Raw genomic sequence first — 23,013 nt, 5'->3', positions numbered from 1 at the left:
TCATACGAAAGCCACTTTCATGGCCGCCTAAAGCTGCCGAGTTCAACTCGGAGAAGGCACGCCGCACGCGGAAGTCATATCCCGATTTGGATAGTTCTTTTTTTTTTGAATTGTAAGTATAGTTCCGGTTAGTTTTCCCCACACAACAAAAAGGTCTTGTTTTTTCTTGAGCAGAACAAACAAGTTCTGCTTTTAAACTGGTTTGGCATAATGATGTGAAAAGAAAAAAACTGGTTTGCCATAATGGAATTTATAGGAAGGGAGAACGAGCCCAGCAAGGTAGAGTCCGGTCCGACCGCGAAGGCCCGAACCGACCCAGCCAAAACAATCCCCGTCGCGCCCGCGTGGGTCGTGACTCGTGCGCCCCCACCCCACCTCACCACCACGCGTTCTCCCTACGCGTCCCCCCTACTATTTTATCGCGCCCGCCTCCCGCAAAAATATCTCCCAAATTCCCCGACACACCACGACTTGGCAACCCTAATCAGCTTCCCCAACCAATTCGATTCCCCGTCGCCGAGCTCCCCCTCCCAACCCTAGCGCCAGATCCGCCCGCTCGCCCGCGCAGCCATGGCGGAGTCCCTCGACATGTCCCTCGAGGACATCATCAAGAGCAACAAGAAGGGCAACTCCTCGTCCGGCGGGGGTGGCCGCCGCCGCGAGGGTCGCCGCGGATCTGCCGCTGCCGGCAGCGGCGCGGCCGCCGCCGCCGCCGGAGGCGTCGGCCCCAACAGGCGCGCCTTCAAGCGGTCGGGGAACAGGGCGGCGCCCTACCAGCCGCCGAAGGTACGAACGAATCGCACGGGCTATGCTTCGCGCCGTCGGCGGAGGATGGTCTTCCGCTTTCGCCGAGGCGGGGGAGGATGATCTGGTGGTTTTCTCACTCTGGTGTGACGCGATCCAGGCCCCGGAATCGGCGTGGCAGCACGACATGTACTCGGACGCCTCTGCGAGAGGCGGCGGCGGCGGGAGGGTCTCGGCTATCGAGACCGGCACCAAGCTCCTCATCACCAATTTGGACTTCGGCGTCTCAACCGAGGACCTCAAGGTATATACGTCGCCGGATCTACATGTCCAGTTGTTGCTCTCATGTAATTTGGCTGAGTAGTTGGTCTCAAAGAATCTCGTAGTTTCCCTGGATGTTGTATTAGTCGATCTATTTTATAGATCTGGCACAGACTCAGTACCATAACTGTGATTTGGTCGTGCTAGTAGCCTCGCGTTGTTGAATTTTCTTAGCTGTTTTTTTTTGAGAATTTCTTAGCTTGTTTCTGTGAGTAGGACTTTAGTTCTCAATTATAGTTAGGCCTCCTTTGGTTTAGAGGAATTTCATAGGAATTCTAGAGGATAGGATTCTTATAGGATTTTTTCCTTTAGAGCCCTTTGGTTCATAGGAATGGATTCCTATTCCTACATAGGATTGGTTCCTATCCTCCACATTTCATAGGAAAATAAAAAAGAGCCTAGACTCAATGGAAAAATTCCTTTGGTGTCAACCAAATGACATCTTGTTTCCTATTCCTACTCATAGGATTTGAGATACATGTCATCTCATTTCCTACAAGATTCCTATTCCTATGATAATCCTATCCTATGAACCAAAAGAGGCCTTAATTGTTAATGGTTGTTTGGAAGGGTGTGACCTCTTTACTGGCGTGGTTATGTTTTCAATTGCGCTGCCGTAGTCTCGATTTGATATGTTTAATTGATTTTTTTGCATCTTATTGCATACTTCATAAGTTGACAAAGTTGCTCACATGGAATCTTTTACTTGTTATGGTCTCTCAGTTTGTATAGTTTACTTAAATGTTGATATGCTCTCTATAGAATGCTTTTTGCAGTTTCCTGTTCATACGGCACTGTTCCTGAGTTATTTTTTCTTTGAATGGTTCAGGAGCTTTTCTCCGAGCTGGGTGATGTGAAGCGATGCTTGATTCACTATGACCGAAGTGGGAGGTCTAAGGTACTGATCCAGTCTTATGTTTTTCTTTGTTCCATGTGTGTGTTCTGTGTGATGCCTAATATTACTTATGTTCTGTAGGGAACAGCTGAGGTTATATTTGCAAGGCGTGGTGATGCTGTTGCAGCGCTGAGGAAATACAACAATGTCCAACTTGATGGCAAGCCTATGAAAATAGAGATACTTGGGACTAACACTCCTACTGCTCCAGCCGCACTACCGACCAATAATGGAAGCTATGCTAGGAATGTTGCTAAGAGGTATGTTAGATTTGGCGCATTGCTTATTTGTGGATTCAGTTTATTGCAATTAAAGTATCTGAATTTGCCTGTTTGCTAGAATTGTTCATAAAGTCTTGTGTGATTTTAAATGTTGTGGATGGTGAATTGGTGATAATACAATTGCTATTATATATCTCAGAGGTGTTCCATTATATATCGCCCAATATTTCAGGAGACATTATATAACAGTGGGTGGTCGCCGTGTTGCAATGGGCATCACATTTAGTTTGTTCTTAGTTTGTAGGGGTATTAGCAGAAGTGAATTATGAATTTCATTTTCATGAATTCATCTTTTTCTACATAGTTAGCTGGTTAGGTTATCTAGCATATTAACCATGTTCTACCATTTTCCTGCTTTATTGAATGTTTATAGGTGCACCTTTTGTTGCTTTGTCTGTTAGCAGTAGATTTTCCCACCTTACCGTACACCACATCATTTGTTACAGTGCACCAAGGGGTGTCTCAGCTAGTTTGCCACAGAACAGACCCCGTGCAAGGGGTGGGAGGGGTCGCCGTGGCGGTGGCGGAGGCAGTGGATCTGGCGGTCGTCGTGGGAAAGAGCGTAGTCAGCCAAGGTCTGCTGAAGAACTTGATGCTGAGTTGGAGAAGTACCATGCACAGGGTACGACGCCGATGCAGACCACCGAATAAATCGACATCTTTGCAGCCTTGATATTTCAACATGAAATTTGAAGGGGCGCCCCTTTGTTCCCGCTTTTTGTGCTACTATATGTTCAAGGGACAACAAAACCTTTTACTTGTCAGGTTCTTGGCTTACTGAATTGTATGGGTTATGTGTCTACATAGAACTAGAGTTGAGTGGATACCGGTGAACACTACTGTTATGAACATTACTTGATTGCCTTTAGTTTCTGCCTTCCTTGAGGAGCGCAAGGACTAAGGACCACCCAAGTTGCTCCGCATGTGAAAGTTATTGAAGATGTATGAGGTGCTCACATTCCTTTGCCGCCAATCTATCATGAGGCTGAAATTCAGATGTGCCATGGTGATCAAGCTAAACCCTTATTTTGGGTGGTCTTTGGGCGTTGTTTCCCCGCTGAACGATCTTTTAAGCTTCAGCCATCTTTAGTAAGAGGTATGTTTCCCTATCTGTTTACATTTCTTCAGTTAGTTGGTATACTTTATTCATGGCTTTAATGATCATTTTCTCTCAAATTGCAGGTGGTTGCTACTCTTATGTTATTATTATGCTAGCATTGCTTTATTCTCTTGCCCATAGCAAAACCACATGCCAGCTGGAGACGATGTGTGATCTTCCTTCCCCAGGTGCTTAACAAGTTACCTGGTATGGTTATTGTGGCTTTGCTAATTGTGCTTCTTCATAAGCAAGGTGCAAATCTAGCAATATTCTCTTCACGTACCGAGTCACATGCCAGCTGGAGGGGTACTGTTCTTTTAGAAGTTTTGCGTGATCTTCCTTCTTCAGGGGTCAACAAAGTGTCTGATATGAGTATGGTGGATTCGCTAGTTGGGCTTCTTACTGAAGAAGCATTAAGGTGCAAATCTTGCTTTGCGATCTGCTAACAGTTAAGGGTTGCCAATTGGTTTGGTGGTGCACAGATTTCCCATTCGTTGGACGCCCCTTTGGCGCCCCCTTGCAGCTGCTGACTTCATTTATGATGGTTGGGCCTTTCTGTTTGAAATTCAACTAGGCATCAAAGTACTATTTGGAACCCAACTAATCTGGCTGATCTATTCAACTATATCTTTATTCCTTGCTGGGGATCTGAAGCGTAGGTTCGAATTTTGCTGTTGGGTTGCATGATTGCAGATGAATGATGGCTTGCAGTTGGCCAATCAGCTTAAGAGTTTTTGGTGGCATGATAAACGGCATGATAAACCACCGAAGTACTGAGTTGCTTTTTTTCTGTTGTTTTAGTATTGTTTTGTTGCTGCTGCTATTGTTTGGAACTGCCATATAGATTGTGTTGTGTTGGATTTTATGCTTCTGAGGAAATGGCATTTCGCTGTGCTTCTTTTTTTGCCAGGAAATATTTTTTTTTCCAGTGTTTATCTCTGTTATACAATGTGGCTTGCATCTGCGTTTTGCGGTTGAAGAGGTTTTCAGTTAGTGAGAACCTAAACGCTCTATGGATGACAGTCGCCGCCGAACTTTGGACGATTATGCCCCTTTTTGAAACGACAGTAGATTGGTAGCAGCTTTAGTTAGGCTGTCGCAGATTTTAAGTAGCACGACTGCCCAGGTGAAACTACCAATGCAGATAGCTAAATTCACAGTACGTTGAACGTACTTTCGAACCGAGTGCGAGTTGGTTTAGGTCCGAACTTTTTGGTTTCTTTACCCTGTGGGCCGAATGTAACTCTCATCTGGCCTCCCAGAGGCGTTAGCTCACAATGCAGGGAAAGATAGCTTCACCAGGAAGAAATCCTGCGCTGAGATGGGGAAGAAGAGGCGCATCTGGAGCCGGCGTATGCATGCCTTCCCAAGTTCCCATCTCTCTTCGATCTTCAATATCGCCTGCCCTCCCTCCCGAATGCAACTGTTAGGATTTAATTAATCCTATTAATCCCTGCTTTTCCTGATGAGGCGGTTGCCTCGCATCCCTTCAGTTACCCCTTCGGGGCCATCATCAATCTCTACTCCTAATAGACGAATCTCTACTCCTAATAGACGAGTTCGTAAGTCGTTCGTTCGTCCTCCAGTCGATCGACTTCCCCACCCCTGTCGATCCCCGCTCCGCTAAGCCCCACATGGGCCCAACCCAACAAGCCTATGACAGAAAGCCCATGTCGTCTGTCGATCCCCGCTCCGCTAAGCCCCACATGGGCCCAACCCAACAAGCCTATGACAGAAAGCCCATGTCGTCACATGCACGTCACTCGCCTGCTCCCATCCCTACCACGTTCGTCCTCCAGTCGATCGACTTCCCCACCCCTGTCGATCCCCGCTCCGCTAAGCCCCACATGGGCCCAACCCAACAAGCCTATGACAGAAAGCCCATGTCGTCACATGCACGTCACTCGCCTGCTCCCATCCCTACCACGAACTGGCGGTGCGCTAGGGTTAGCGCCACACCCGCCGCTCGGCTCCTCGCCGGACACCCATGTGATCTCGTGCGCAGCTGCCACCTTGTCGCTGTCCTCGGCCCATCTCTAGCACCGTCAACGCACCGCCGGCCGCCTCCCTCGCCAAGTCCCTGCTGCAAGCTCCCTGATCCCTCGCCACGCCGGTCTTCCTCCTCCTCCTTACCCACCTAGCTGACCTCTGCCGCGACGCCTAAACCCGCCTGCTGCGCAGCTCCTCGTTGCCATGGAGGGGTTCAACTCCAATCCCAACGTTCTTCATCTTCAAGGTTCAACTGTTCACGTTTGAAGATTTTCTATTTTGGGTGCGAGTTCATACTAATTGTACAATGATTCACGTAAGTTGGTGCCGATTTAATCTGGAAATTTGGAGCTTGTTTGGTTCAGTGCCTACCGCTGCCCTGCCAATTTTTTGGCGTTGACCGATGGGGTGGGCTGGCGTTTGGATTGCAGCCAAATTTTAGAATCCCGACCAATATTTTGGTCACCTGCTGCAACCTGTAGTGATTTTGGCGACCGCATGGTGGCGAGAACTTGGCGGCGAATTCGATGGCCAAAAAATTGGCATGCCAACGTTTTGGTAGGGCTTTTGTGGGCATCATCCAAACATCTCTACTCCTAATAGACGAGTTCGTAAGTCGTTCGTTCGTCCTCCAGTCGATCGACTTCCCCACCCCTGTCGATCCCCGCTCCGCCAAGCCCCACATGGGCCCAACCCAACAAGCCTATGACAGAAAGCCCATGTCGTCACATGCACGTCACTCGCCTGCTCCCATCCCTACCACGAACTGGTGGCGCGCTAGGGTTAGCGCCACCACCAGCCACACCCGCCGCTCGGCTCCTCGCCGGACACCCATGTGATCTCGTGCGCAGCTGCCACCTCGTCGCTGTCCTCGGCCCATCTCTAGCACCGTCAACGCACCGCCGGCCGCCTCCCTCGCCAAGTCCCTGCTGCAAGCTCCCTGATCCCTCGCCACGCCGGTCTTCCTCCTCCTCCTTACCCACCTAGCTGACCTCTGCCGCGACGCCTAAACCCGCCTGCTGCGCAGCTCCTCGTTGCCATGGAGGGGTTCAACTCCAATCCCAACGTTCTTCATCTTCAAGGTTCAACTGTTCACGTTTGAAGATTTTCTATTTTGGGTGCGAGTTCATACTAATTGTACAATGATTCACGTAAGTTGGTGCCGATTTAATCTATAAATTTGGAGCTTGTTTGGTTCAGTGCCTACCGCTGCCCTGCCAATTTTTTGGCGTTGACCGATGGGGTGGGCTGGCGTTTGGATTGCAGCCAAATTTTAGAATCCCGACCAATATTTTGGTCACCTGCTGCAACCTGTAGTGATTCTAGCGACCGCGTGGTGGCGAGAACTTGGCGGCGAATTCGATGGCCAAAAAATTGGCATGCCAACGTTTTGGTAGGGCTCTTGTGGGCATCATTCAAACATGCCCTTGGTAATAGAAATCCCCCTCCTTTGCCTCTGTTCGATTTTGCTAGCTATCCTTGTTGTAGATCATAGGGTTGTCATCTTCATATGTCATATGATATATAATTGATGCAAAATGCAGCTGACCCATCGTGTATCTGAAACCATTTATCTGTAGTTGTGTTCTTTTTGGTATATCTGAATATGACTAAAGATGTTTGAAGAAATGGATGGCCAAAACGGTGGTATCTTTGGCCAGATGACTGGACCATCTTCTATGATCCAGAGGAAGCACCTCTTGCACAGACATGTATATTTATTTGTGAATCCGATCCTAACAAGAGTATTTGACCTTTAACATTTTTCTGACAGAAAGTATGAGCACCTAAATTTCTTGGAATTTAATAGCTCCTAAAACAGATGTTTTGTCATAGTGAAGGAACCAGAGGGGAGGATATATAGGTATGCCCCGCCGCGACGCAACCCTTGATCCGTCTTCGGTCAATATTCTGTATGATCTGATCATACTGAACATGTATCTATTGCATCGCTACAAGCTGAACTCACCATGTACTGATTATATATCTCCCTGGTCACAATTAGATGGCTAATAATTTCATGCACACAATAGCAGATATTCAGAGATTTGGAATTGTTTTGTCGTCTTCTTTCTATGAAAGATAAGCATGAATGCAACGATGGCAAACCTAAACATCGTTGCCAATTTTCTCTTTCACGGAGTAGGATAAATGTCATGGCAGCAGCTGCAAACTGCAAAAACATTATTGTTACGGGGTGCACCATGTTTAACCGCCTCATGTTTGTTCTTCATTATTCCATATCAAAGTGATGTCGTCCAATGGGTATGTTCCTGTCTTATGTAGAAATTGCTTTCTGTGAGGCATGCCCTGAAGATGATACAATATCATTCCTCTTGGTGCCCGTGCTAATATAACTCTTATTTTGAAAAAAACAATTTCTTTGTATTTGGGAGCAGGATATTAGGTAGAAATCTTTTGGTGAACTGCAGATTTAAGCGTCTCTGGCGAGTTCTTTTCGGTCAGCTCCACCTCCCTTGGCGCTTGACCTAGCAGATGTGTGTGCGTGTGCAGATCACCCATGCCTCCACTACGCCACCTGCTGTTGGATGGCACTGGCCGTCCAAGCGTGTGGAACTGGAAGGACTGTCCATCATGGCGGCACAACTCATCTCGGAGGAGAAAAGACCAAGGTCCTGTAGGTAACATCCCATCAACTACCTGTCTACTAAATAGAAAGCTTCCATCTTGATGTAATTTTCTGGATGTTAATCCTACTTGCTTGTTTGATAAACCTTGTCATATGCTTCATGTGAGGTTTCTTGTATTGATAGCAGGCAATGAGTTACTATATATGATATCATATTCCAAATACAATGATTGAACTCATCAGTTCAGCAGATCCTACATAAAAGTTTTACTGATTTCTTGTGCAAGATCCTAAAACAGTTTACCATTTGATCCCTAGATTTTCTTATACTGTTGAAGTTTCTTCCTAATAAATATACAATATGTTTGGGGTTTATCTGAGTGCCTAACATGGTGCAACAGTTATATTTTTCTTCAACGACGGTGAAAGAGCTATAACTTATACCGATCTCTGATTCAAGTTCTTTTTTTCTATGGAGGGCACTGTAACTATCTCATGGTCAGAACATTGATCATGTTAGTAATTTAGTCTATATTATTTAGTTTCAAAAGAAAATTTCTCCTGAGTGAGAAGTTTCCATTTCTCATGAGTTAGAAATTTCCGGAGGGCGGCGGTGTTGAAGGGACCCGCTGGCGCTGGCCAAGATCCCGATCGATGGACGTGCCTGGTCACTGGAGCCAGATCGCGCGTTGGCTTGGGGGCACCCCGGGGTTTTCCACAACAGTGCAGGATGGGGACTGAGGGTCGGGGCATGTCGCGGGTTCCGGTTGGGGGCTTGATCATATAACTGAATTATTATTGCTTGCTTTCTGACACTGTGACATTGAACACTAGAGCTGAATTGACTCTCTTCACAAGATTCACTTTGATACAACCATTTTCTTAATGACAGTCTTCATGTGAAGGTTTCAAGTGCTACATATAGGAGGAGGCAGGAGTGGCTGCAATCTTGCTACGAAATGACACTTATGGAGCTTCTTTACCTAACATGGCCAAGAAGTCCGCAAAATCCAGTGAGCATAGAGTATAGCCGGTTGGATACATATCTGCAGAGTGCATGTAGTGTGTGTGTGTCAGATATATAGTGGAAAAACACCACAATGCAAGTGTCAGATCCTGTTCTTGATGCAATTTTGCGACTCTATTCTGGACTGTAAGCAATTGGTTGATGTTAAGCTGAAACTCGGATCAGTCTCGTGGCTCTTCTGTACCTATATGCCTAGATTATTTACTAATGGTATATGAACTATATCTTCCTATATGGGATGATCAATTGCCAGGAATAGAAAGACTATGATTTTGATTTTTATCATGTTTTTGTGATTAGCTTCCTGGTAGACTGGACTTCCAGTTATCAGCTAGACTAAATAATTTCTAGCTATTTTTTAACTATTGATTAGTACACAGAGATGAATTATGTTGGTCTCAAAATGCAACATATTTCTTGGATGCCTTGACTGTATGCATACTTGTGTTATATGTGATGCGCTCACGATATATGCTAGATGGTGTCTTCCTTTTATAGCTTGATTAGATGCAACTATGGACGTTTAATACAACTAGACATGGTGGCGTGCTCCGCCGCGCCTGGCGAAAGAACTGTAGTTTGTGGGAGACTTCAGGTGGCCTGGTCCTTACAGCATCGTTGGTGGCCTGATTTTCTGTGTAGCTGGTAGCTTGTTTTTTTTTTCTGGAAACGGTCAAAATGAGTTGTATGCTGCTAGCTGTGGACGGGAAAATACATGGATGAACCCAAGTACATCTGCACCCACTTCGAAAGACACCTTTTTAAGTTCAAAAAAAAATTCTGAAAATTGTTGCACATGTACAGCTTCACATTCTATGTGTGCGCCAAAAGTTTCGAATGATTTTTTTTTGTGTGCAAAAAAGACAAAAAACTGTCTCATGGAACAATATTTTCAACCATTGAAATTTGTCTTTTTTGTGGAGGCAAAATAAAATGATGTATTTTTACGAAAGTTTGTGTCGCACACATATTTTTGCATAGATGTAGATGGGAAATTTTGTTTTGGAACTATTTATAACATTTAAAAATGTGTTTAACATGCATTTCTAAGAGATGGTTGCATATACACCTAATAGGCGGTGGTGGATCGACACAAATAGGGGGAGGGGGGATCAGGGCAGAGAGCATGGCGGTTGGCGGGTACTCCTCCTTGGCGGTCCATGGGGAAATATGGGGTGAAGGAGATAGTGTGTCATGGTGAAGATGATGTGGACATTGTTTGATTTTAAAGGAGAGGGTTCTAGCGAGCAACGTCCCGCTACGGCGGGAACCGAGCAGGAAGAGGAGGGTCCACTAAAAAAGAGAAGGGTCCATCGTGGGATGATTATTATTTTTTGTGTTGGGCCAGTGTGTCGAAGATAACATGGCGGACAACCATATTCCTCTCACACATATGGTCTGGATTTGGGATAGCATGGACTGTCCAAACGGTTGAATTTTGAGAAGCCCGCTAGGCAATCGTTTCACGTCCGAACATGGTCGGGCGTATGAGAGAGAAATGAGTGTCGGACTTAGAGACGACCCTTATCATTTGTTCAATTCATTTATATGCATCGTAGCCCGTAGCAACGCACGGGCACTCTGCTAGTAAGGATAACTATTCACTTTTACTTCTCTGTCTCCCGTCTCTCTTGTTTTTTATGGTATCTCTCGCCGCTTTATTTAATTATGAAATGAAACTCGAAATCTCATCCGAAACAATGTCCAAAATGCAGTCTGGCAGGGAAGAGAGCCATACTTGAGAAAGTTCATCTTCCATTCCCACCTTAGCTAACCTATCAGCGGCGGCATTTGCACTACGTCGCACCCAGTTAACCTCTTCCACAATCGGCCCCAGGGCAGACAGATTCTTCTCCTCATCATTTAGCATCGCAACGACTCGAGCCGAGTCGCTCTCGAGATGAAGTTGCGTTGCGCCCAAGCTCGTCGCCAGTTGTACAGCCGACTTGCAAGCGAGCAGCTCCACTCTCCCCGGATCAACCATCGCTCCGAGGAACTGGCAAGAAGCCGCTCTAAACGCGCCTTGATGACACGCAGCACCACCCCCACGCCTCCTTTTTGCCTACACTTGCACAACGAGCCATCCACATTGGCCTTAGTCCATCCGTCCTCTGGAGTCTCCCAGGCTTGTTGCACCGTTGCTTCCCTTTGCCTCACCTCCTTCTTATGCTCCTCAGCCCATTCATTGAGATAAGTAGCTACCCTGGTTGATAATTCGTGAGGTTCAGTAATCTTGCGTCCATCTCTAGCATCATTTCTCGCTAGCCAAAGGGTATATACTGCCTGCACCATGACCGATCTCTCCAGCTCCTCCGCCTGAGCGAACCATTCCAGCAACCATTTCTCTAGCTTGCTCTGGGAATCAATGCTGCGTGGTGGGATTGCCACGGAGATTCCCAATTCCGAGCTAAGCCGTCTCCAAAAACACAGGGAGTGCGGGCACCCCCAAAATCTGTGGTATCCATCTTCCCGTCCACATGCTATGCAAAACACTCCAGCCTTGATACGCCGGCGCAGCAACTCTGCACCCGTGGCCAGGCCGTTCCTCATCAGTCGCCACATGTGAACTTTTGCCTTGCCTGGCGCTGCCGTGTCCCACATAGACAACCAGCTCCTGTGAGTAAAGGCAGACGAGGAGGCCCCGCTCGTCCGACCCTCGCTGCATTCAGGCTCATCCTCAGGTGATAGGCAGATCGCACTGTGAACTTCCCGTCCTTAGTGTTATTCCATGCTATATAGTCATTAACTCCCGGGCCGCCCACAGTGATCTGTTTTATATCCTCTGCATCATCCGGTGAGAACATATCCTCAATCCTACTATTATCCCATGCCGCACTTGTATGGTCTAGCAGGTCCGATACCTTCACCACTCCCAGTTGAAACACTGCGCCCAGTGGCTGCAAGCTTCCTTGGCGTGGAATCCATGGGTCATGGTGGATGTTCACGGACGAGCCATCTCCGATCCGCCAAATGATACCTTCTCGCAGCAGGCCACGCCCATGAAGGATGCTTCTGAAAGTGTATGATCCACCGGACGGACAAGTTGCACTCATAATTGAGCTTTCTTTAAAATATCTCCCACGAAGTACCCTAGCACAGAGGGAGTCCGATACCTGCAAGATCCTCCAGGCTTGCTTAGCCAATAACGCCTGGTTGAAAGCTTCATAGTCCCTGAAGCCCATACCTCCTGTACGTTTTGATTGGCACATTTTATCCCATGCGATTCAGTGCACTTTCCTTTCACCGTTTATTGCACCCATCAGAATTTTGAAGAGATTGAAGTCAATTTCTGGCACATCTTCTTTGATAGGTGAAAACAACTCATGGTGAAAGTTGGTGTTGCCTGTAGCCCAGACTTAACTAGTACTTCTCTTGCTTTCTTCGAGAGTCCTTGTCCTTTCCATCCCGTTACCTTGCCTTTACAACTTTCCGTTAAGTATTTGAAAGTCCCATCCTTATTTCTCCCAACCAGTATTGGTAGACCCAAACATCTTTCACTGAGCGGCTCTTGTTCAATGCCAAAGGTGTGCTTCAGAATCTCCTTTTGCTGCTGTTCACAACCTTTCCCAAAGAAAGTTGAAGACTTTTGGAGGTTGATTTTTAGTCCCGATGCCACTTCATATCTAGCCAAGATGTTCTTTAGCACCTGAATATTTTCTGTCGAGCCCTGCATGAATACTATACTATCATCTGCAAACAGGAGATGTGTGACTTGGGGGCCAGTGCCCCCAAACCCCACCCCTTTTATACTTCCTTCTTCTTGAGCCTTCTTTAGCATAGCTGAGAATCCTTCAACACAGAACAAGAATAAATAGGGGATAGAGGATCCCCTTGTCTCAGCCCTTTGGATGGTAAAAAACATCTAGATAGCCCACCATTTAATTTCATCGTGAATCTGGCAGAGGTCACACATCTCATAACCATGGCGATCCAACCCTCGGCAAACCCAAGCTTTAACAGCATATGTTCAAGAAACATCCACTCCACTCTGTCATAAGCCTTCGTCATGTCAAGCTTAACTGCACATAAAGGCTTCTTTCGTCTCCGGGTTCTGATCGCATGCACGCACTCATATGCCACCAAAACATTGTCCGTTATAAGCCTGCCCGGTACAAAAGCGCTCTGTTCCTCGAAGATAAGCACAGGTAGAATAACCTTTAGCCTATTCGCAAGAACCTTCGCTGCCATTTTGTACAGAACATTACACAAACTGATTGGGCGGAATTGAGAAAGCAGCTCCGGTGAGTTGACCTTCGGAATCATCACAATCGTCGTTGCATTGAACGAATCTGGAGCAGCAACACCATCAAGAAATCCCTGACGGCCCGGCATACGTCCTCCCGTACCATCGGCCAGTGCCTTTGGTAGAAAAGCGCAGGTAACCCATCCGGACCCCGGGCCTTTGTTGGCCCCATCTGAAACAACGCCTCCTCAATCTCTACATCCGTCACTCTTTGCACCAGTTTTCATTCATCTGTTTGTAACAGCCGGGTTAATTATCTCCAGAAGCTCCTGCGCCCCCTCTGATCCCTCGGAAGTAAACAACAACTCATAGAAAGTCATTGCCATTCCCCTCATTTCCTTGTCAACCATGCATTTCGTCCCATCGTCGCGTCGTAGGGCTCGTACCGTATTTTTTCTTTTTCGGCGTGAGGCCCGGCCCTGGAAATATTTGGTGTTTTGATCACCATCCTTCAACCAATCCACACACGATCGCTGCCTATAGTATACCTCCTCTCTCGCATATATATCTCTTAGTTGGCCTTCAATCTCGCGTACCTCCAGTGAGATACCCGTCGCTAGCGCTCTCTGCTTTGCTTCTTCAAGCTATTTCTTGAGCTTTGATATTTGTCTTCGAATAGACCCAAACACAGCCCGACTCCACCTCTGCATGTCCGCTGAAACCAGATGGATCTTCTCCCATACCGCTGCTAAACCTCTGGCTCCCAAGCTCGCTGAAACCCACGCGTCCGCGACCATGCGCTCGTAGTCCTCATGCTTCGTCCAAGCTTCCTCAAACCTGAACGGAAACGCTTCCCTTTGTCTATGTGTTGGAGCCGTCTCCAACACATGCACAAGCAGAGTAAAATGATCAGATTCCTCCGTGATAATATGCTCAACATGAGTCTCCGGGTACATCTCCAAAAAATCATCCGTACACATTGCACGGTCTAGCCGGACCTGGACGTTTGCATCACCCTCTCTCCTGTTATCCCACGAGTATCTATAACCATAGAACCCCAGGTCCGCTAGTCCACATTCCGCCGCACAGTCTCTGAAGTCTTCCATTTGCGAGAAACTTCTCATGTTTCCCCTTGCTGGTCAAATTGAAACATAGCTTCATTAAAGTCGCGCGCACAAAGCCACGGAAGATTATCCTGTGATCGAAGATATCTTAACGCATCCCAAGATTTTTTCCTCTTCTCAGTGTCCGGTTCCCCGTAGAATCCGGTGATTCTAAAGGTTTTACCGCCAACCACCACTGCGGCATCTAGAAAATATTGGCACCATGGTCTAATAGATACCTGTACATGTTCTCGCCACCACAGAGAAAGCCCACCACTTCTGCCCACACAGCTCACCGCTACTCCACTTCTGAAACCCAAACTCCATTTTAGTTTTTCCATCGCTCCTGCACTCTTCTTAGTTTCACTCAAGAAAACCACCGCTGGGTTGTGGGACCTAATCAGGTTACGCAGTTCGCCAACTGTCAAGTCCAACCCCAAGCCTCGACAGTTCCAGGCAAGGATATTCATTGGCCCCGGCGGCACCAGGTGTCGGGGTCCGCTGATCTACTCATGTCGTCAGAGATGCATTCAAACACCGAGGTAGTTTTCCACCTCGTATCACGAATGAAGACATCCGTATTTCCCCTCCTGCCCGGATCACCCTTTGGCACCCACACCTGTCGTGGCCAGCATCCGGTGGCCGCACATAAGTGCCCTGGAAGTTATCCAAGAATGCGTCTTCCAGATCCTCCCAACTGCCCACGGAGTCTGCTCGCAAGCTGTTCAGCCAATGCCGAGTTGGTCCTTTGAGCTTTAGTGGGAGGTACTTGATGGCATGTAGATCATCACCGCGAGCCATGTGAATGTGAAAGAGGAAATCCTCAATCCATACAGCGGGTTCTGTTGTGCCATCGTATGATTCGATATTTACGGGTTTGAAACCCTTTGGGAATTCGTGATTCATAACTTCATCGGTGAAGCATAGGGGGTGTGCGGCGCCTCTATGCCAGGCTATATCCCAACGCAGTTCATATGAGTCTTGTCTGCTGTATTCGGCCCGGCCGGATTTAGTCTTGGTGTATCCGATGCGATGATCATCGTCCCGTGTTGGCGCGCGTGCCCGTGACCCGTATATTGACCTTGCGATTTTTGCCTTATTGTCCAATACGTCTCGTAGGTCCCCTGTGTTGCCCCGAGCCTTAGTATTTTTGATTGAGTGGCGGCGGGGTGCAGGTTGAACTTCAGGCTGAAACGCCTCTCTGGCTCGGCCACGCAGTGGCCGGTCAGCCGCATCGTACACTGGTGAATGAGGTTTCATTGCTTCCTCCTCGAGGTGAGGTAGCAACCTGCGTTTTGGGTAACTCTTGGAGGGGCGCCTAAGTTCGTACTCCTCGGCCGCAAGGACTTCGGTCCATCTGTCTGCTAGCAAGTCTTGATCAGCTTGAAGTTGTTGCTGCTTTTTCTTCAGGCTATTTGCCATGGCCATAAGCCGGCGCTTGAAGCGCTCTTGCTTGACGGGGTCCGCAGGCACGATAAATTCTTCGCCGCCGAGGCTCGCCTCGTCTTCGGAGAGAGGCATGTAATTGTCCTGCTTCGGTTCTCCATCTGCTGCCCACTCTGGAGGGCTAGCTTGTTCGTCCTCCGGCTCTGCATCTTGCTGGAGGGGATTGTTGTTGTCTTCGGCACTATCTGAAGTGTTATTATCTCCTGTGCCGGTATCACTACTTTTGCTGTGGCGGGACTTAGAGCGGCGCCGCTGACGTCGTCGCTTGGGTTGCTTCTTGGAGGGGTCATTCTCCGCTGTCTCGTTGCCATTGCCTTCTTTGGGGGTGTCCACCATGTATATATCATATGCTGAGGTGGCGGTCCAGCGCCCTGTGGATGGTGGTTCCTGTTCGTCTCCTGCATCGTCGTCCATACAGTCGAAGTCTTCGGAGTCAAAGTCGAGCATGTCGGTTAAATCGTCGAAAGTGGCTACTAAGTGGGTGGTGGGTGGGCAGCGGATTCCTTCATCGTCCGCATCCCATTCTAGCCGGACATAGTTCGGCCAAGGTTCTCCTGACAAGGAGAGAGACCTTAATGAATTTAGCACATCGCCGAAAGGTGAGTGCTGAAAGATATCCGCGGAGGTGAACTCCATGATCGGCGCCCAGTCGGGTTCGACGGGCACAGATGTAAGTGACTCGGAGTCCGTGGCCGGGGATGAATCCAGTGGTTCAGTGACACGACTCTCGTAAGGGGTGAAGTCGGCATCCGTCTCTATCGCTGCTGAGAGCGCGGCCTCCGTGGCGGGGTCTATCCCTCAGCTCTCGGATGGCGTGATTTGCTCCGGATTGACGGCCGGAGTAGTTGCAGATGCAATCTCCCGAATACTGTCCGACGACAGAGTTATGTTATGCTCGTCGTGACTGTGCGGCACACCTGACATGGACTCAAATCCGTCGAAGATCAAGTCTCCACGGATATCGGCCGTGTAGTTCAAGTTTCCGAATCTAACATGATGGCCAGGGGCATAGCTCTCGATCTGCTCTAGATGGCCAAGCGAATTGGCCCGCAGTGCGACGCCGCCGAATACAAAGATCTGTCCGGGAAGGAAAACCTCACCCTGGACCGCATCGCTATCGATGATCGAAGGAGCCATCAAGCCTTATGGTGACGACACAGTGGAACTCTCAATGAAAGCACCAATGTCGGTGTCAAAACCGACGGATCTCGGGTAGGGGGTACCGAACTATGCGTCTAAGGCGGATGGTAACAGGAGGCGGGGGACAAGATGTTTACCCAAGTTCGGGCCCTCTTGATGGAGGTAATACCCTACTTCCTGCTTGATTGTTCTTGATGATATGAGTATTACAAGAGTTGATCTACCACGAGATCGTAGAGGCTAACCCTAGAAGCTAGCCTATGGTATGATTGTATGTTGTCCTACGGACTAAACCCTCCAGTTTATATAGACACCGGAGGGGGCTAGGGTTACACAAGGTCGGTTACAAGGGAGAAGATCTACATATCCGTATTGCTTAGCTTGCCTTCCACGCCAAGGAGAGTCCCATCCGGACACGGGACGAAGTCTTTAATCTTGTATCTTCATAGTCCAACAGTCCGGCCAAAGGATATAGTCCGGCTGTCCGGAGACCCCCTAATCCAGGACTCCCTCACCATGTGACCAACACCCAAAGGGTTTACTAGAGTCAATAATCTAGTTCACATTGCTATGTGATTAACACCCAAAGAGCACTAAGGTGTGGTCATGTTTTGCTTGTGAGAGAAGTTTAGTCAATGGGTCTGCCACATTCAGATCCAGATGTATTTTGCAAATTTTCTATGTCTACAATACTCTGCATGGAGCTACTCTAGCTAATTGCTCCCACTTTCAATATGTATCCAAATTGAGACTTAGAGTCATCTGGATCAGTTTCAAAGCTTGCATCGACGTAACCCTTTACAATGAATTTTTTGTCACCTCCATAACCAAGAAACACGTCCTTATTCCACTAAGGATAATTTTGACCGTTGTCTAGTGATCCACTCCTGGATCACTATTGTACCCTTTTGCCAAACTCGTGGTGAGGTACACAATAGGTCTGGTACACAACATAGCATACTTTATAGAACCTATGACTGAGGCATAGGGAATGACTTCTCATTCTCTTTCTATTTTCTGCCATGGTCGGGTTTTAAGTCTTTACTCAGGTTCACACCTTGCAACATAGGCAAGAACTCTTTCTTTGACTATTCCTTTTTCAACTACTTCAAAATCTTGTCAAGGTATGTACTCATTAAAAAAATTTATCAAGCGTCTTGTCGGAGTAATGGGCCACGGGTAGGCCAACCCGAGCCCCGCGACCTTTCAAGATATCGGGGCAGGCTGCGCCCCTCAAGACCACAGGGCGAAGAGCCACCTCCTGGGGAGTCTACGGCAAGGCGGCCGACTGCCCACGACCGAGTCCCAGGGACGACTTCCAGAGAAGCCGGCTTTAGGGAGTCGGCCGGCGACTCCAACAAACCGTGACCTCATCGAGAGGGACGGGGCAGGGGTGTGGCTACAATAAAGCCCACTCCCCGCCCCTTACTAAGGGCAGGCATGGCTACAGCGCGCCGTACTTGGGAAGATCTCCCCGCGGCGTGGCACTGTTGCCCAGCCGGCCCTGACATCAACATCACTGTTCCTAGTCCTGTGCCCACGATGGCTTGTCTGTACGGCCTGGAGGCAGCAGGGCCCACCAGCCAGCGAGTCCTCGGGAGACGGCGGGGCCACCGCTAGTCGGACCCAACGGGAGTCGGCCGAGCCCTCCCCCGGGCCCACGCGCCATTAATCAAGAAGAGATGGGGAGTGGCCACAGTGATCGCCCGCTAGGCGGTGGGGCTGTTGCCACGACCCCATGACCAAGCTTGCATCATCAGGAGCACGGCTACAGTAATCAGCAGCCGACAAGACCCGCCCGCGGCGGACGCGGCCTGTCGGCTCCGTACCAGACCAGTCGGTGGGGCCCACCAGTCGGCGGGCCCCATCAGTCGGCGGAGAAGTCGGAGGACGGAGACACTGACGGCTGGGCCCGCGCCCAGTCACATTACCATTGTACCCCTGGGGGGGGGGTAGGCCTATATAAACCCCCCAGGGCACCCATGCAAAGGGTTGGATCCCAGAAGTTAGATACCTCACCAGATAGAGGGAGAGAGCGAGCCTTGCCCTCTCCTACCACCATACACAGCTCAAGGAGCAACCGTGTAAATCCTTGACTATAGTGATCACGCGGAGACCCCGCAGAGCACCAGTAGGGGTATTATCTCCCCGGAGAGCCCCAAAGCTGGGTAAGATTCGCCGGCGTGCATGTCTTCGCCTCATCCCGTTTCCAGGCACCGGCGACGTTCTACTCGCCCCCACCATGATAAGCCATCCGTTGGCATATGTCGCACCAAACCCCTGACACGTCTTGATCTATCTCTATAGATCTTGATGCTCAATATGTAAGCAGCTTCACCGAGGTCTTTCTTTGAAAAAACTCCTTTCAAACACTCCTTCATGCTTTCCAGAAAATTCTACATTATTTCCGATCAACAGTATGTCATTCACATATACTTATCAGAAATGTTATAGTGCTCCCACTCACTTTCTTGTAAATACAGGCTTCACCGCAAGTCTGTATAAAACTATATGCTTTGATCAACTCATCAAAGCGCATATTCCAACTCCGAGATGCTTGCACCAGTCCATAAATGGATCGCTGGAGCTTGCATACTTTGTTAGCACCTTTAGAATTGACAAAACCTTCTTGTTGCATCATATACAACTCTTCTTTAAGAAATCCATTAAGGAATGCAGTTTTGACATCCATTTGCCAGATTCCATAAAATGTGGCAATTGCTAACATGATTTGGACAGACTTAAGCATCACTACGAGTGAGAAAATCTCATCGTAGTCAACACCTTGAACTTGCCGAAAACTTTTTGCGACAATTCGAGCTTTGTAGATAGTAACACTACTATCGGTGTCCGTCTTCCTCTTGAAGATCCATTTATTCTCAATGGCTTGCCGATCATCGGGCAAGTCAACCAAACTCCACACTTTGTTCTCATACATGGATCTCATCTCAGATTTCATGGCCTCAAGCCATTTCACGGAATCTGGGCTCATCATCGCTTCCTCATAGTTCGTAGGTTTTTCATGGTCTAGTAACATGATTTCTAGAATAGGATTACCGTACCACTCTGGTGCGGAACGTACTCACCTATGAGGTTCGGTAGTAACTTGATCTGAAGTTTTATGATCATTATCATTAGCTTCCTCACTAGTTGGTGTAAGCATCACTGGAACTGATTTCTGTGATGAGCTACTTTCCAATTCAAGAGAAGGTACAATTACCTCATCAAGTTCTACTTTCCCCCCATTCACTTCTTTCGAGAGAAATTGCTTCTCTAGAAAGGATCCATTCTTAGCAACAAAAATCTTGCCTTCGGATCTGTGATAGAAGGTGTACCAAATAGTTTCCTTTTGGGTATCCTATGAAGATGCACTTCTCTGATTTGGGTTTGAACTTATCAGTTTGAAACTTTTTCACATAAGCACCACAATCCCAAACTTTAAGAAACGATAGCTTTGGTTTCTAGCCAAATCAAAGTTCATACGGTGTCGTCTCAACAGATTAGATGGTTCCCTATTTAACATGAATGCAGCTGTCTCTAGTGCATAACCCCAAGACGATAGTGGTAAATCGGTACGAGACATCATAGATCGCACCATATCTAATAAAGCACGGTTACGACGTTCAGACACACCATTACACTGTGGCGTTCCAGGTGGCGTGAGTTGTGAAACTATTCCACATTGTTTTAAATGAAGGCCAAACTCGTAACTCAAACATTTGCCTCCGCGATCAGATCGTAGAAACTTTATTTTCTTGTTACGATGATTCTCCACTTCACTCTAAAATTCTTTGAACTTTTCAACTGTTTTAGACTTGTGTTTCATTAAGTAGATATACCCATATCTGCTCAAATCATCTGTGAAGGTCGGAAAATAACGATACCTGTCGCGAGCCTCAACACTCATAGGACCGCATACATCGGTATGTATTATCTCCAATAAGTCAGTGGCTCGCTAAATTGTTCCGGAGAACGGAGTCTTAGTCATCTTGCCCATGAGGCATGGTTCGCAAGCATCAAATAATTCATAATCAAGTGATTCCAAAAGTCCATTCACATGGAGTTTCTTCATGCGCTTTGCACCAATATGACCTAAACGGCAGTGCCACAAATATGTTGCGATATCATTATTAACTTTGCATCTTTTGTTATCAGTATTATGAATATGTGTATCACTACGATCGAGATTCAATAAACCATTCACCTTGGGTGTATGACTGCTACCTCTTGAGCACTTCCGCTGGTTTTCCCTTGAAGAGGAAAGGGTGGTGCAGAAAAGCAGCGTAAGTATTTCCCTCAGTTTTTGAGAACCAAGGTATCAATACAGTAGGAGGCCACGCACAAGTCCCTCGTACCTACACAAACAAATAAATCCTTGAAACCAACGCGATAAGGGGTTGTCAATCCCTACACGATCACTTATGAGAGTGAGGTCTGATAGATATGATAAGATAATATTTTTGGTATTTTTATGATAAATATGCAAAGTAAAATAAAAGGCAATAAAAATAACTAAGTATTGGAAGATTAATATGATGGAAGATAGACCCGGGGGCCATAGGTTTCACTAGTGGCTTCTCTCGAGAGCATAAGTATTCACGGCGGGTAAACAAATTACTGTTGAGCAATTGACAGAATTAAGCATAATTATGAGAATATCTAGGTATGATCATGTATATAGGCATCACGTCCGAGACAAGTAGACCGACTCCTGCCTGCATCTACTACTATTACTCCACACATCGACTTCTATCCAACATGCATCTAGAGTATAAAGTTCAAGAGAACAGAGTAACGCTTTAAGCAAGATGACATGATGTAGAGGGATAAACTCATGCAATATGAAATAAACCCCATCTTGTTATCCTTGATGGCAACAATACAATACGTGCCTTGCTGCCCCTACTGTCACTGGGAAAGGACACCGCAAGATTGAACACAAAGCTAAGCACTTCTCCCATTGCAAGAAAGATCAATCTAGTAGGCCAAACCAAACTAATAATTCGAAGAGACTTGCAAAGATAACCAATCATACATAAAAGAATTCAGAGAAGATTCAAATATTATTCATAGATAAACTTGATCATAAACCCACAATTCATCGGTCTCAACAAACACACCGCAAAAGAAGATTACATCGAATAGATCTCCACAAGAGAGGGGGAGAACTTTGTATTGAGATGCAGAAAGAGAGAATAAGCCATCTAGCTAATAACTATGGACCCATAGGTCTGAGGTAAACTACTCACACTTCATCGGAAGGGCTTTAGTGTTGATGTAGAAGCCCTCCGTGATCGATGCCCCCTCCGGCGGAGCTCCGGAACAGGCCCCAAGATGGGATCTCATGGATACAGAAAGTTACGGCGGTGGAGTTAGGGTTTTGGCTCCGTATCTGGTAGTTTGGGGGTACGTAGGTATATATAGGAGGAAGGAGTACGTCGGTGGAGCAACAGGGGCCCCACGAGGGTGGAGGGCACGCCCAAGGGGGTAGGCGAGCTCCCCTACCTCGTGGCCTCCTGGTTGATGTCTTGACGTAGGGTCCAAGTCCTCTGGATCATGTTCATTCCGAAAATCACGTTCCCGAAGGTTTCATTCCGTTTGGACTCCATTTGATATTCTTTTTCTGCGAAACCCTAAAATAGGCAAAAAAAAACAATTCTGGGCTGGGCCTTCGGTTAATAGGTTAGTCCCAAAAATAATATAAAAGTGTATAATAAAGCCCAATAATGTCCAAAACAGAATATAATATAGCATGGAACAATAAAAAAATTATAGATACGTTGGAGACGTATCAATGACCATAGAAGGTTTTACTCATGTAAATAGAATAACATTTATTCTTTGACTTAAATGAATAACCATATTGCAATAAACATGATCCAATCATATTATGCTCAACGCAAACACCAAATAAAATTTATTTCAGGTTCAACACTAATCCCGAAGGTAAAGGGAGTGTGCGATGGTGATCTTATCAACCTTGGAATCACTTCCAACACACATCGTCACCTCGCCCTCAACTAGTCTCTGTTCATTTGTAACTCCTGTTTCAAGTTACTAATCATAGCAACTGAACCAGTGTCAAATACCCAGGGGCTACTATGAACACTAGTAAAGTACACATCAATAACATGTATATCATATATACTTTTGTTCACTTTGCCATCCTTCTTATCCGCCAAGTATTTGGGGCAG

At 47.2% G+C, this 23,013-nt stretch overlaps 1 protein-coding gene across 1 annotated transcript; it reads left to right on the top strand.

Annotated features, from left to right (window-relative positions):
• The first annotated feature begins 437 nt into the window (after window positions 1–437).
• LOC119285296 (THO complex subunit 4A-like) lies at window positions 438–4,238 on the top strand. The gene is made up of 6 exons (XM_037564532.1): window positions 438–786; window positions 905–1,048; window positions 1,895–1,963; window positions 2,042–2,220; window positions 2,688–3,337; window positions 3,424–4,238. The coding sequence occupies exons 1-5, from the start codon at window positions 571–573 to the stop codon at window positions 2,890–2,892; spliced, it is 813 nt and encodes a 270-aa protein (XP_037420429.1). The 5' UTR covers window positions 438–570; the 3' UTR covers window positions 2,893–3,337; window positions 3,424–4,238.
• Window positions 4,239–23,013: the final 18,775 nt, after the last annotated feature.

This window comes from Triticum dicoccoides, chromosome 4A (genome assembly GCF_002162155.2).
Source record: "Triticum dicoccoides isolate Atlit2015 ecotype Zavitan chromosome 4A, WEW_v2.0, whole genome shotgun sequence".
NCBI lineage: Eukaryota > Viridiplantae > Streptophyta > Magnoliopsida > Poales > Poaceae > Triticum > Triticum dicoccoides.
The sequence above is the reverse complement of the archived record's forward strand: the minus strand, read 5'-3'. Positions and strand labels throughout refer to the sequence as shown.

Coding starts and splice junctions, on each gene's coding strand:
- LOC119285296 (XM_037564532.1), top strand. CDS start 571: ATGGCGGAGTCCCTCGACATGTCCCTCGAGGACATCATCAAGAGCAAC. Junction 1,049..1,894: donor TCTCAACCGAGGACCTCAAG/GTATATACGTCG, acceptor TGAATGGTTCAG/GAGCTTTTCTCCGAGCTGGG. Junction 2,221..2,687: donor GCTAGGAATGTTGCTAAGAG/GTATGTTAGATT, acceptor CATTTGTTACAG/TGCACCAAGGGGTGTCTCAG.